Genomic DNA, 15,100 nt, shown 5'->3' on the forward strand with positions numbered 1-15,100 from the left:
TGTTTTGATTTTTTTTTTTTTAAAGTTAGTTGCCAATATTTAAAACTCAGGATACTATACTCTCCAGTTTCCCTTAAATGTTTCAAAGATCTGGGTCTGCCTCCCAACACAGCAATTGTCAGTGGTGGCTCCCCTGAGCAATTTCAATATGACACAGACCCCCACCACTCCTAATTGTCTTCCACTATCTGGGTTAAAAACACAAGTACTGAAGCCAGAAGCCTGGGTTCAAGTCCTGACTCTGACTCTTATTAGCATAAGACCTGAGTTACCAGTTATTTGATCTTGTTATGCCTTTGCTCTCTCATATAGAAAATGAGACAATAACTATAAGTGGTGTGAAAACTGAAAGAAAGAACTGATGAGTGGAACTCAGAACAGTGCCTGCACCTACTAAGTACTCACTGCATGTTGCTATCATCATTTTCAGCACTGTTGCTGTGATCTGCCCCCCACAGCTTCCCCCAGCAGTATCTGCATCTGGGCTGGGATCCCACCAGTAAAGGTTTCGTTGTTAGTCTCCTATTTGCATAAATCACAAGCAACAGACTTCGCTGACTTACTCAGCTCCTGGATGGTTGCTTTGACCACTGCAGCTGGAGCTCTCCTGCACCTGTATTTACTAGAGTCTCTGGACCCTTGGCCAGGGACACCCTCTCAAACACTGGAGTTGACCAATACCAAGCCCTGACCCAAGCGATCCCAATTCCCTGCAATCCAATGTCTACTTTGAACAGTGCCGTGCACACAGTAAGAGCTCAATAAATGCATAGGAATGAATGGGGAATGGGTTGCCTGCAGCAGGGTGGGCTACCAGTCATGTCACACGAGGTTTATCTAATTAGTATCTCCTCTGGGTACTTAACATTGAGACGGGTGTTGGGGAGGAAAATTGCCAAGACAAATTTTCTGGGTCATTTTTAGCTGAGTGAGTGGGGACTCCATCCAGAACAGACTGGTTGAGTCAGAAGAGAGCTTTCAGGTTAGACAAACTCCCCTCCCCCTGCACCTTTCACCCCAGTTTACAGTTGAAGAGACTGAGCCTCAAAGGGGATGAGGGGCTCAGAGCTGGGACAAATGGGACAGACTGAATGCCCTTGACCCTGGACTAAGCGGGCAGCAGCTCATGTGGATGGATTTGAGAGGTAGGCGGAAGATGCAGTAGATTTCCTTCTGCCTTTCTCATACCTCTGGAATCCCCCCTGTTAGAGATTGATCCCTTGGGGCATTTGTGTCCCCCTAGGGAGGGTCACACCTTAAGCCATTATCCCCCTGAGACTTACCAGGTGCTTGGGGTAGATAGACACTGCAGTGGCATCCAGGTCAGCCCTGCCCCAAACAGCAGAGAGCATCTGAGAGGCTGCCCAGCAAATCAGCTGCCTCCACACTTGCAGCCCTTGGGCTTTCCCTGGTCACAGCCCTGTATCTGTCTGTCCTATCTCCCCAAAGCCAGCTCATCTCTTTTAACTACTTTGTATACACTCGCTTCTTAAATCCTGACAACAGTCCTGATCCTTCCCTCTGCCTTTTACAGATGAGAACACGGAGGCACACAGAAGTTTAGGCACTTGCCCAAGGTCACAGCTGGTAAGTGGCAGAACCAGGATTTAATCCATGTCATCTAGGTCTAGAGTTAGGACTTTAACCACCACACCCATTGTCCCAAAGGGGCTGTGGGAGCCTCAAGGCAGGCTGGACTGTGTTTTGTCCACTGCTGCATTCCCGGCACTAGTAGCACACATCCTGCACATAATAAACCCTCAGGAAATGCACGTTGAGTGAATAAATGAACACTTGCTCCAGGAGCCAACTTCGGTCAACTACAGTAACCCCCCCCAACCCGTATCTGCAGTTTCAGTTGCCCGCGGTCAACCTCAGTTCAAAAATATGAAATGGGAAATTCCAGAAATCAACAACTCCTAAGTTTCAAATCATTTTCTAACTCATCCGGGCCATGAATTACTCCTTTATCCAGCATATTCTGCGGTCAGTCACTTAGTAGCCACCTTGGTTATCAGATGGACTGTCGAAGTATCTCAGAGCAGTGTTCAAGTAACCCTTGTATTACTTAGTAATGGCCCTAAAGTTCAAGAGTAGTGATGTTGGCCAGATATTCTCTAATTGTGCCTCATTTATTTATTAAAAAAAAAAAATTCTTATTAATGTTTTGGCCATACCATGCTGCATATGGAATCTTAGTTCCCTGACCAAGAATTGAACCCATGTCCCTTGTATTGGAAGGCAGAGTCTTAATCACTAGACCCCCGGGGAAGTCCCCTGGGCCTCATTTATAAATTAAACTCTCTCATAGGTATGTAGGTACAGTATAGGTAAAAACAGTATATATGGGATTCGGTTCTCCAGTATTCTTGCCTGGAGAATCCCACGGACAGAGGAGTCTGGTGGGCTACAGTCCACGGGGTCACAAAGAGTCGGACACAACTTAGCAACACAGCACGATCCTTGGTTGGAGGCATCCACTGGGCGCCTGGACTGTGTCCTCCAAGGGTGAGGGGAGACTGCTATGTGTGTATCTGAAACCTAATGAGGCTGAACTCCTCTTGTTAAAGACCTATACAGAATTCCACCCTCCCTCCCCAAGCTAGGAGACTCCGGAGCTTTCCCAGGTCGGGTATTTCCGATAAAGGCTCTGATTGACAGCCCTCCAGAGCAGGAGGGTGCGGCTGTGTGTTGACTGGTCCATCCTTTGCGGTCACGCCCTCCGCCAAGGGCCGGAGTCTCTGCCGACTGGGCAGCAGGCAGTCTTTTCGTGGCCGGGGCTTGGCTTGCGGCTCAGATGCAGAGGACTGGAAGCTGACGCATCTCCCGCCAGCTCCTCCCTCCCCTCTGCATCCTGACTTCCTGGAATTGTAGACTGGGTACCTTTTCTCCCCACAGGCAACTCTCCCCCCACTCAGCACTTCCGGCCTTGCTTTCTCACAGCTCTGTCCGACAGCCTCCCTCCCGGGCGCTGCGATGGGACGTGTGTCATACCTGCGGTGGTGGAAAATGTCTCAGAGCCACCCAAGGGGATGTCCCGGGGCTGTCACAGGGGCCAGGCCCAGGCTGTTGGTGCTGAGCTCAAGTTTAATCAACAACCCAACCACCCTCCCCACCCCCAGTGACAAAGGCCAGGAGAGAGCAGGCTGCAAGGGTGGGAGTCCAGGTTTCTAGTCATTCCCCGAGTCAGATTCACTGAGTGGCCTGGCACAGGGCACCCTCCTCTCAGGATTGCATGTCTGTATCTGTGATGCAGAACCTGGAATCTTGGTCATTCTTGTCAGGCTGGGTTGCTGAGAGATTGTATGAGATCTCTGAGTGCACACATTTTAAAGCAGTAAAAAGCTAGCCCGTGTGAGAGCCGAAGACTGCCTGGGTTCAGATCCTTGCTCTACTGTGTTCCAGTTGTGTCCTTGAGCAAGTCAGTAACTGTGTGACTTAGTCTTCTCATCTGTAAAATGGGTAAGAATAGTCCTTCCCTTGTGGCCATGTTGTAAAGATCAAGTGAGTTAGTAACACCATGCGTTCAGAACAGAGTCTGATGCCTGCTAAGTGCTCAAAAAATGCCCCTTTGATGAGACCCTAAAGGATGAACGTTCCACTGTGGCCCACACAGGTCCTTCTCCCTGCACCTGCCCCTCCCACACTGCCTGTTGATAAAATCCAAATTGCTAAATGGTAGCTGCTGATCTGTAAGACCAGTTTCTCTCTCTTTCAAGAACCACCCTCAAACAATTGTTTCCAATACAAGCTGAACTCCAGCTGAGCCCCTACCACAGCCCGGCGCAACATTCCGCCTTCGGTCCCTGAGTCCGAAACTCCTTCATTGTCTTCTCGTGCCTGGTATTTCCAAATAAAGGCTTGTGCTAGTGGGGCTCTAGCTGGTTTTCTCCCATAGCTGTTATTATCAGCCCTGTAACTCCAGAATCTAGCTCAGGATCTCTCTGGCCCATAGCATGAGAGATGGTTAAGAGAGGGAACTCAGGAGGGGCACAGCAGGAGGAAGTACACAATCCAACTTGGAATGAATCAGAGGGCCTTCCAGAAGTGGGGATACTTGAAAGTCCTGAGGGATGTGTAGGAGTCCAGGAGTGAATTGTTTGGGTGGCGGGTCTGCTTCAAACCCAGAGACCAGCATGTCCCAAAGCAAGTGAGTCACTGTGGTCCCTGTTCCCATCCCCACCCCCGAGCCCCAGCCTCCCACTCTTGAAGTGAAATACATGTAATCCCAGCCACAAGCCACATTCCGTGTGACACCTGAAACTACAGACTATCAGGGCTAGGAGACTACTTAGAAATCATCCATTTGACTATGCCATTCACAGACAGATGAATGAGCCATGAAACCAGATGGGACTTGCGTGGAGTCCCCAAGTCATTCATTATCACATTAATGCTTTCAGCTAGTGTCCTGAAAATAACAGGGAGTTGTTGGGGGTTTAGGTGGGGATGTGGCATGACCCAGATGTGCCCATGATAAGATCACCCTGGAAGGGCTCAGAGGTGGAAGAATGAGGGGGCAAGGGGAGGGGGACCAGTGGACCAGGAGGAGGCTGAGCAGGAACCTGAGTGAGAAGTGATGCTTCCAGGTCACAAGGATAGGATGGTTTTGATCACAATCACAAGCATGGAATATAGGCAGCTTTTGTTTTTTCAGCTGGTTACCAGGAAGCATCCAGTCCCATCATTTCATGGCAAATAGATGGAGAAAAAATGAAAACATGACAGACTTTATTTTCTTGGGCTCCAAAATCACTATGGATGGTGACTTGCAGCCATGAAATTAAAAGATGCTTACTCCTTGGAAGAAAAGCTATAACAAACATAGACAGTGTATTAAAAAGCAGAGACATCACTGCCAACAAAGGTCCATATAGTCAAAGTTATGATTTTTCCTGCGGTCATGTGTGGATGTGAGAGTTGGACCATAAAGAAGGTTGAGCACTGAAGAATCGATTCTTTCAAATTGGAGTGCTGGAGAAGACTCCTGAGAGTCCCTTGGACAGCAAGGAGATCAAACCAGTCAATCCTAAAGGAAATCAGTCCTGAATATTCATTGGAAGGACTGATGCTGAAACTGAAACTCCAATACTTTGGCCACCTGATGCAAAGAGCCAACTCATTGGAAAAGACACTGATGCTGGGAAAGATTGAGGGCAGGAGAAGGGGATGACAGAAGATGAGGGGGTTGGATGGCATCACTGACTCAATGAACATGTTGTTTGATCAAACTCCAGGAGATGGTGAAGGACAGGGAAGCCTGACGTGCTGCAGTCCATGGGTTCACAAAGAGTCGGACATGACTGAGGGACTGAACAACAACCAGGAAGCTTAGAATGGAATTTTGCTTGTTTTTTCCCATTAATATAATTGTCCCTTATGCAGCCTTGTATATGCAAAAGGGTCAAAATCTCTAGCACCAAGTGCACTGAATTTGAATCCTGGATCCACCAACAGTCAGCTGCATTTCTTAACCTCCATGAGCCTCAGTTTCCTCATCTGCAAAATGTGGAGCATGACACCTGCCTCACAAGGTTCTTTTCAGGTGACGAAATGTTGCTTGGAAAATGTCTGGCACTGTGTCTGGAACATAAAATATTAGCTGCCTTCTCACTTTTAAAGGTGCTTCTTGATCTTTTTTTTAAGTTATCTAGGATGTCAATTGGAGAAGGAAATGGCAATCCACCACAGTACTCTTGCCTAGAAAATTCCATAGATGGAGGAGCCTGGTGGGCTATAGTCCATGGGGTCGCAGAGTTGGACATGACTGAGCAACTTCACTCACTCACTCGCTCAGGATGTCAATAAGTTGGAGGACAGTGGTAAGTGATTCATCCTAGCCATGAACTGTTTCCACAGTAATTTGCTAGATAACTGTGGACAGTGGAAGTTGCTTGGAGTGGGAATTGGTAGATCGGGGAAGAGCAGAGATATTGGGGGATTGGGGAGGTGAAGGAATAAATACAGCTCAAGACATTGAAGACCTGAGGGGCTGGAAGGCCCTTCTCACCTCTCCTCTCTGTTATTTTATTCCCCAATCAACCCTGGCTGCCTCCTACTTACTGCTCCGCACCTGACAGTTCTTTGAGACCCTAGGCTGCCTGGTCCCCAGCTGGCGCCTCTCCTCTCTCCTACAGTCTGACCCAAGCAAGCTTGTCTTTCCTTCATCTCTTCTGGCCCTGCCAGCTGCCCCCTCCTTACCCTATCTCCCAAGACCCATACCCTACTGCACATTAGACATGTCACACTGTGGCTTCCAGCCCATCAGTCCATCTCTACTTGGTATAAGCTGACTCCCTACTCTGCTCACTGCCAGCTCAGGTCTCCTGTCAGACTGGGTAGGGACAGCTGGGTTCCCTGGATGTGCCTGCTCATAAGCCCTTCTCAGCTTTCCTCTCTCCATCATCTCAGCCTCAGTTTTACCTGCCAAGAAAATCGGAGTTGGGAGCAATAACTTCTGTTGTGGAAGAAACCTGAGGGGTTATCTGGTCTAGAGCTACCACCAGGTGCCAGCTATAATCAATTGGGACCTGCCTACAGAATCTAAGACTGCATCCAAGCACCAGAGAAAGGAGGGCTGTGGTCAGCCAGCAGTGTCTGCCAAGCACCAGTACTATTGATATGATTGATTATCAGTGTCTGCCCTGAGTGCAGCTTAATGAATGCCAAGCGTTGCTACTCATGATCTGGGCCAACTTTTCAAAATCAAGGACACTGAAAAAAATAAACTTATATTTTAAACATAAATAAAATTATTGTTACATATAAATTTAAAATTATATATATGATTATACATGTTTTGTTATATATTTGATTAAACATATAATTTGAATATATATATATATGTATAATCAAGTGGGGCTTCCCTAGTGGCTCAGCTGGTACAGAATCCGCCTGCAATTCAGGAGATCTGGGTTCGATCGCTGGGTTGGAAGATCCCCTGGAGAAGGGGACAGCTACCCACTCCAGTATTATGGCCTGGAGAATTCCATGTACTACAGTCCATGGGGTTGCAAAGAGTTGGACACAACTGAGCAATTTTCACTTACATAATCAAGTGCAATATTTTCCCATAAGACCATGTCAAATGGTGCCTGGACACGGAATAAGATAACTCTGATTCCTTTTAGTGAAAAAGACATTCCATTTATAATCCTTCAGCATTTTCTCAAGAAAGAAGTCTCTGGTTTTCATATGCCTTCATCAGCTTCCCAACACTTGCTTATCTCCCCTTTAAAATAAGAGAGCAGATTTTCAGCAGGTAATAAATTGAAACATTCTGCTTTACTGTATTTACTTTGTGCTATTGCCTTTTATTTATAGTGAATATTGGGTTTTTCCATTTACAGAATCAACATAAAGATTTTTCCTTAAATAAAAGTATTGAAACAAAAATTGAACTGATTTAAAGAAAAATACTAAGTAAACAATAATGATACACACAGATCATTAAAATATACAAACATATACACGTGTGTGAGATATATATATATATATATACATCACACGATGATCAAGACCTAAGAAATGTAAACTCTAGTAGCATTTTGCAAAGTGGAAAATCACTCGCAGAGAGATTTCCTAGTTTGCCCCAGGACAGACAGCACAGCTGCAGGCACTGAGTTTGGGACTGGTCCTCTCCTCAGGACTGAGATGTCCAGAACACACAGCATTGTAAGACAGGAGGCAGGAAGAGAAACAGGCGGGTAATTAAGCTTTTCGGTGGTAAGTATCCAAGATTCAGACGTCCTCAGGAAAAGGGGAGTTTATTTTGGACATAAAAGCAACAGGAATCCTGAGTGAAGGCAGCAGTCCCCTGTGGAGCAGGCGCATCCGTACTAGGAGCCCAGACACCCTCTGCTAACTCCCCTCTAGCCTTTCGGTCCCTCTTGTCCGTGTTCCACGTGGCACCTGCTCCCAGAGGCTCCCCTCCTGCTCTGTATTCAAAAGCCGACTGAGAGAAACCTGATTGGCCAGTTCAGATCCGGCCTTCCTGATTGGTCAGAGCTTCTGTTCTCAGTCACCTCATAGGCTGCCGACGAAGTAATGGGTGGGCTTGTGTCAGGTGCCCAATCAGTTGAAAGCAGGGCCTATAAAAGCAGGCACTGTGCGCTTTCACACCTTGACTGATTAGCCGGGACCCCTTGTGGTTCTCGCCTCTGAGAGAATTCTTTTCGTCACAAGTGTGATCAGTGCCAGGCATAGAAGGACGAGAAGTGGACAGGTGGTGGGAGCACCGAGAAGGAACGGGCTCGCCGTGTGTGGCGGGGCAGGACTGCCATGTGAGGGGATGAGCCTTTTGCTGGGGCGGGCATGCCGGAACCTAGTGGACATGGACTGCCTGCCTCTCCAAGGCTTGACCTCAGAGACGTCAAAGTGCCAGGGGTGCCCCGAGAGGTCTATGGTCCCCCCCACCCCACACCCCGCATGAAGGCAGCAAGGGCACAGGGAGACCACGCATGGTGATGCCAGATAGTTCATTAATTCACGCAGGGACTCTGATAGGATGTAAAGTGCACTCTGTCAAGGGCAGGGAATGGAACTGCCATCAGGAGGCAGTGTGCCAGCCTTTGAGCTGCAGAAAAGACCCCTCCAGTGGAGGGTGGAGCAGGAGGGGCCCGAGGGAAGGCTCCTGCGACAGCATCAGGACCCACCACTTGGAGGGGCTTACTTTCCAGCGGCTTGCCATTGTGGAAAGATCCAGCCAGGGTCCACTTTGCTGGGCATTTGTGCACAGACTTGGGCCACAGCTGTAGGCAACCATTCCGAGATCACCAGAGATCCCAAAGGGGACGTGACAGAGACACTTTGTCCCGCCACAATGGGACCCTGAGAATCTGTCCCTCCAGCACTGAATCTCGAGTTTGGGCACATGAAAGGAGGCAGTGTTTCCCTGCAAGGGAAGCAGAACTGCCACCTAAAGGATAATGGTAGTTTGTCACCGAAAGATGAGGGAGGAGAGGGCCCCCCAGGGACAGGAAATCACAAGCACAAAGGTGTGGGGAAATGAGGGAGTTCCAAGTGGCTCTGTAGGACTGTTATTGTTCAGTTAGTTGGTCGTATCTGAATCCTTGAGACCCCATGGACTGCAGTACGCCAGGCTTCCCTGTCCTTCACTATCTCCAGGAGTTTTCTCAAACTCATGTCCATCGAGTCAGTGCTGCCATCCAACCATCTCATCCTCTGTCGCCTCCTTCTCCTCCTGCCTTCAATCTTTCCCAGCATCAGGGTCTTTGAGTAGGACTGTTGGGAGGGTTCTAGATGGGAATGTCCCAACATGATGCTGGAGGACCCAATGGGTAGGCCAAGAAGTTGTACTGAGGGCAGTGGTGAGCCATGGCAGGATTTTAAACCAGGAGCAGCATGTGTATGCTCATTTGCTCTGTCGTGTCCAACTCTTTGCAATCCCATGGACTGTAGCCTGCCAGCTTCCTCTGTCCATGGGATTTTCCAAGCAGGAATACTGGAGTGGGTTGCCATTTCCTTCTCCAGGAGGGGCAGCATAGCTCCATTTATGTTTTGGAAAGATTCCGCTGATTGTCCTGTGGTGGGTGGGTGGGAGGGGTGTGATCGAGGCAGGAAGCCCAGTGAGTAAGCCAGGGTGAAGAGGTAAAACCCACAGGACTTCATGACGATGAGGGAGTGGGGGAGTCAAAGGACCCCACCCCCAAAGTTCTTGGCTTGGGGTGTAGGTGCAGGGAGCAGCAACTGAGGTTTGGAAATGAACAGCTGAGTGTGCAGGACTGGGTGAGGCCCTCTGGGCAGAGATGTCCAGAGGCTGCTGGACACCCAGTGTCTCAGCAGGGGACAAGCTTCATGGACAAGAGTCCTCAAGCAGGCCTGGCGCAGCAGTGGACGGCCACCTGCCTCCCAGCTCCGGCTGTCTGTCTACACCAAGTAAGCTGGGTCCTGATCCTGGAGCTCTTGGAGGGACAGGTAGGCATCGGTGTTCAGGGTCAGGCAGGCAATGGGAGCCCTGACTTGGCCTTGCCCGGGAGGGCTGACCCAGGGGAAGCTGGTCCCCTCCCTTGGACGGGGGCCAGGCACCTTCTCTCTTGCTTCTCCCAGCTCATGCTCTGGGGGTGACTGCAGATCCACCAGGTCAGGGGTTTCCAGAGCAGAAGGCCCCAGGGACTGGGGGGTCCAGTCTCCAGGGACTGCCTCCTGTGGGCTGGCAGCCAGCCTCTCTTCACCAGCCCCAGTGCCCCGCTGGGCAGTGTTCGGGGGGCCTGGGCCACTGACGAGACTCGGAGAGAAGAGCAGCAGGTCTTCCCCGGGGGGGAAGGTGCAGTAGGCATCGTCATCCCCTGGTGGAGTCGGCAGGGGTGGAAGGAGAGCTCCCTCGGGGGCCCTGGGCCCACCCGCATCGAGCTCCTCAGTGCAGGGGTCATAAGCGAAGTAGACCTGGCAGGCCTCGATCTCCAGGGCGTCTGGGAGACGGAAGAAGAAGTAGCCTTGGTTGGTGAAGCAGCTGGTCACCGAGTGGCCGCTGGTCTCAGCTGAGGATGGCGAGCTCTTGTCCTGCTGAAGCAGGAGCAGCTGTGTGGCCTTGGCATCCCTGTCCAGCACCTCCAGTGGGGAGATCTCGGGGGTGAGACCACTGGGGCTGAAGGAGGACGAGGGGAAGGGTGAGGAGAGCCACTTCTGTGAAGAGAAAGGACAGTGGGAGGGTGAGGGGGCCGTCTCTTCTAAACTCAGCAATAACCCCTAACTCCTCCTTCTTTAGCAGTAGACTCAGGGCTGCCCCCTCTGGGATGCCCTCCCTGACTGCAACCCCCCCCCCCAACACCACCACCACCCCCGCCCCCCCCTTGCCCTACCTCCCAAACACACACATGCACACACACACAAACTCTGCCCACTGGTTGGGGGAATGTTCCACATCAGTGGGTGTACCTGCTTCCCAGCCTCAGCACAGGTCTTCCTGGCTCACTAGGGTCCAGGGGATGTGTTGGGTCAACGCCTGACTGCTTTTTGAGTGGCTAGTATTGGAAACCTAGTGCTGCTCCAGGTCCCGGGGACATAGCGACGGGTGGAATCCTCAGACTGGTGGGGACCAGTGTGAGTGTGTGAACCAACCAACCAACCACTGCCAAAGCAGGAAGAGCCCTGAGAGTACATCACGACCACCATATGGATTCCCAGAGAGAGCCTGTGTCCTGGCCTTGATCATGCAACCAGCAGGTAGAAAAGCTCAGGTTCCCCACTCACACTGCCATGGAACCATCTCCAGCGGGGAGCTAATGGTCCAGCCCCCTGCCTCCCACACCCTCCACCCACTGAGAGAGGCAAGCGCCCATCAGAGGCAAGCACTTCTCAGTTGCTCTGGAGTCTGGAGAGCCCTGGCAAGGAGCAGGGAGACCCAGTTCCAGCCCTGGCCCTGGCACTCACTAGCTGTGGGACCCTGGGCAGGTGACTGCACCTCTTGAGCCTCAGTTCTGTAATAGTTAGCTGCCTCTTTCCTGACTGCCTCACTATGGCCCAGCAGAGAGATGTTAAAGAAGAAAATGAAGATGGAAGCACCTGGCACAAGTTAAACGCACATGCCCAGCAGAGGTGTAGGGGACAGTACACCCATGAGGACAGGGTGATGGGGCTTCAGGAGGGGGCACTTGAGAACCCCAACAGCCTTCTGTCCTGGGAGTCCTCTGCAGCCGGACCGTGGTCCCCTGAGTGCAGGGACCAGGTGTGATGGGTCCCCTCCACACCCTTGTGCCCAGCATGGGGATCAAGAGGCCCAGTCGATATGTTGCAGGTGAATTAATGTCTGGACCACTCGACAACATCTACCCCGTTCCCCAAACCAGGTGTTTGTGTTACAGGAGAAAAGGCCAAGAGAGAAGGACAGTGAGGGCCAACTAAGGATGGCGAAGGACAGAGGCGCGGGAGAGAGGGCAAGAGCCAGGCCGGGTGGGGCTCCAACACTCAAAGAGGCAGCAGAAGGCAGGGCCAGGCAGCAGCGCTGAGCAGCGGCCAGAAGGAAAGGGCAGCTCTGTGGCCTGCGCTGGAGTGCTGGGCCTCAGAGCTGTGTGGTCAGCCACTTCCGGGGCCTGGGCCTCCATCCACAATGCCTTGAAGTGGACGTGGGTGGGGGAGGGGGGACTGTGGTGCGGCACAGGAAGAAATTCATCCTTATCACACACCCTGGCACACACACTTCTGGGTCTCACGGACAGGGCAGTGGGCCCTGGGGTCTTGGAGCTCGGGGTTCTGGGGCAGAGAGAGAGAGGAGCTGACCTGTCACCCAGATGCAGAGGAGAGGGTGGGGTCCCTCTCGGCCATCTGTTGCCCCCAGTCACATCTGCATCCCCAGGGCCTTTTCGGGATACCTCCCACCACACATGGCAGGCCTGGGTTAGGCACTTTGACCTAGGGTTGATCTCGTGGGAAGATGCAGCTCTCTAGAAAGGACCCCAGTCCTGCCTCAAAATGTCCCAATCCCATAGATTCAGAAGGACCTCAAGTTGGAAGAGCTCTGAGGCTGCATCTGGTCCAGCTTCCCACTTGGTATCCCTTCTGCCATGTGACCAACACAGTCAGCCAAGGCTGACTTGAATACCTTTGTTGGTGGGGAGATCACTAATTTTTAGACTAAAGGAAGAGTTTTAAGGAGATACATTCCCCACATAAGGAGCACTGCAGGCAAGATGTGCCCAGTCCTGAGAGTTTTCCAGAGACTTCCAGAAGGGGCCCTGATCAGCCCCGATAGAGAATGCCAAAGCCAGCTTGTGACAGGCCTGCTCCAGCATGGCTTCCCAGCCTCTGGGCATTTCTCTCGACCTCTGTCCACTCCCACCTCACCCCCTCCACCAACACGAATCTAGTGAGCCTAGAGTATGGGGTGGGGTGGTAGAAGCGGCCCACCATACCCCTCTCCCTCCCGGAAGCTTCCTTCCTGAAGCATGTGTGGGCTGAGGGAGACGGCTGAACTCTGCATGGCATTCAGAGCATTCTGACATACAGGCGTGCACTTTTAAAATGAATCTGTTTTGTAACTAGAAATGCCTAGAGGTCTTGCTAGCATTTGTGATAAGTCATTGAGGCTGCCTGGGGGGATTTTTCAAGAGCAGGGAAAGCAGATCTGCACGAGAGAGGGTGAGAACTTGAACCTGGTGAATCCTGTTCCAACAGCAGCCCAGTGTGGGTAATTCCCATGAGGGTTTTGTAAGCATTAACTGTTTGCTGGGCTATGTCCTTGGGATCGTAAGCATACTAATATTATCTCATCTTACCCCACAACCCGTTTTACAGGTGAGGAAACTGAGACACAGAGAGGTTCTATAACTTGCCCCAGGCCACACAGCCAGGAAATGGTGGAGCCAAAGTTAGAGCCCAGGTAGGCTAGCTCACTCAGATGGACGCTGCCATTCAGCCTGAGAACACGGGTGCCAGAACTGGGGAGAGGGGTCCAGGGCGTCCCGGGTGGTGAAGTTGCTAAAGAATCTGCCTGCCAGTGCAGGAGATGCAAGAGACTTGGGTTTGATCCCTGGGTCAGGAAGATCCCCTGGAGGAGTCCATGGCCACCCACTCCAGTATTCTTGCCTGGAGAATCCCATGGACGGAGGAGCCAGGCCGGCTACAGTCCATGGGGTTGCAAAGAGTCCTACACGACTGTTCACACACACACCTGCGAGGCAGCTGACTTTGCATTTCTTCACCCGAAGTGCAAAACCCTCTGTTCTCCACCTCATCCCCACCCTGTCCACACCCCAGCCCACCCTCTGGCCAGCCCGTGTCAACTGCCCGCTCTGTCCTCCTCCTCCAGACTCCTACCTGGAAATCTCCTCCATGCTCAGAGCTCAACTGGGAAAAAAACTCCGAGGGGTCTGGGATGTGACACTTCAGAACCTTCTTCAGCCTACAGAGGGGAGAGGAGGGAGGGAAGAAGGGTGAGAAGGGAAGAGGGCCCACAGTGTCCTGCCATCAGCCCCACAGGTCTGAGTGCAGGGCACAGAGCCTCACCACACACGTTCATTTATTTTGTTGATGTTGATTGCATGCCCAGTAAGGGAGAGTATTGTGCTGGGCACTGGGAACACAAGAAGAATCAACAGAGGAGGTCCCTGCTCTTAAGGAGCTGACATTCTAATGAGGAGCCAGTTAATGAACCAAGTATGCAAGTATACCATTTGTTCTGTGGAGAGAGAGAAGAAGGACGTGGGGATGGGAGACCATAAAGAAGATCAGAGCAGAGTGAACCAAGAGGAGGGAGGTAAGAGAGAGGCCAGACTGTGGGCCTCCTCATCAAGGCTGCCATAGACAGTGGTTCAAGTTGTGCACTGTCCAAGGGCGCCTGGGTTTTTTGTTTTTTTTTTAAGGGGAAGGACAGGTGGTGACGAGAAGCTGAATCCCAGCCCATGCACTGCTTGCCAAGCTAAGTGCCCCAGTGTCTGTGTGCATCCACTTCAAGATGTATGCCTCAAGACCCCAGGAAACCTGGCTGCTGCCCAGAAGTCCAGGCTCAGGTCCCAGACTTCCTTCTGGTCTCTGACCACATCCACTTTCCTATACTCTCTGTTCCTGGAATGCTTCTCCCTTGTTTCCACCCAAGGTCTTTGCACACGCTTTTCCTCTGCTTGGGATGGACAAGCTCCTGACCCTTCCCTGCCTAATTTGCTCCTCCTCCAGATTTCGATGCCATCATCGCCTCCTCGGGGATGCTTCCCCTGGTCACCTCTTAGCTGAGGCTCCCCTTCCTATTGTCTACTTCTAGTACATCTAGCACCTTCCTTCACCACCCTAATCTCATGTCATTATAAACCTGCATTATACATATCTGCCATCCCCCATGGGACGGTGAGTCCCTGAAAATGCAACAACATGCCTGTGGCTGTGCTTACATTCCCAGCGCTCAGCACCATACCTGATTCTGAGCTGGGACTCGGCAAATGAAGGAAAGAACAAATGAATGGTCAGACCCATAACGACACCCCAGCCCCCAACACAAAGCAGCTGGCTCATATACATGTACATACTCCAGTCCTGAGCCTAATGCTCCGGGCAAGGCTGCCATGGGGTTCTCCCTACTCTTCTCCTCTCGGACTGGTCCCTTGGGCCTCCCTTTTTTGGGGAAAAGGTCAGATGTTAGGCAGGGAGGGCC

At 51.4% G+C, this 15,100-nt stretch overlaps 1 protein-coding gene across 4 annotated transcripts in view; it reads right to left on the reverse strand.

The window, feature by feature from the left end:
• Window positions 1-7,306: 7,306 nt before the first annotated feature.
• IL2RB (interleukin 2 receptor subunit beta) overlaps window positions 7,307-15,100 on the reverse strand; it is a 30,791-nt gene continuing 22,997 nt past the window's right edge. For all 4 annotated transcript variants that reach the window (XM_065939259.1, XM_065939253.1, XM_065939267.1 and 1 more), the window contains 2 exons: window positions 13,774-13,858; window positions 7,307-10,644 (listed from right to left, as the gene is read on the reverse strand). In XM_065939259.1, the coding sequence (XP_065795331.1) occupies window positions 9,889-10,644; window positions 13,774-13,858 (841 nt within the window). In that variant the 3' untranslated portion in view covers window positions 7,307-9,888. The remainder of the gene's footprint in view (window positions 10,645-13,773; window positions 13,859-15,100) is intronic.

The sequence above is a fragment of the Muntiacus reevesi genome, chromosome 1 (genome assembly GCF_963930625.1).
Source record: "Muntiacus reevesi chromosome 1, mMunRee1.1, whole genome shotgun sequence".
Lineage (NCBI taxonomy): Eukaryota > Metazoa > Chordata > Mammalia > Artiodactyla > Cervidae > Muntiacus > Muntiacus reevesi.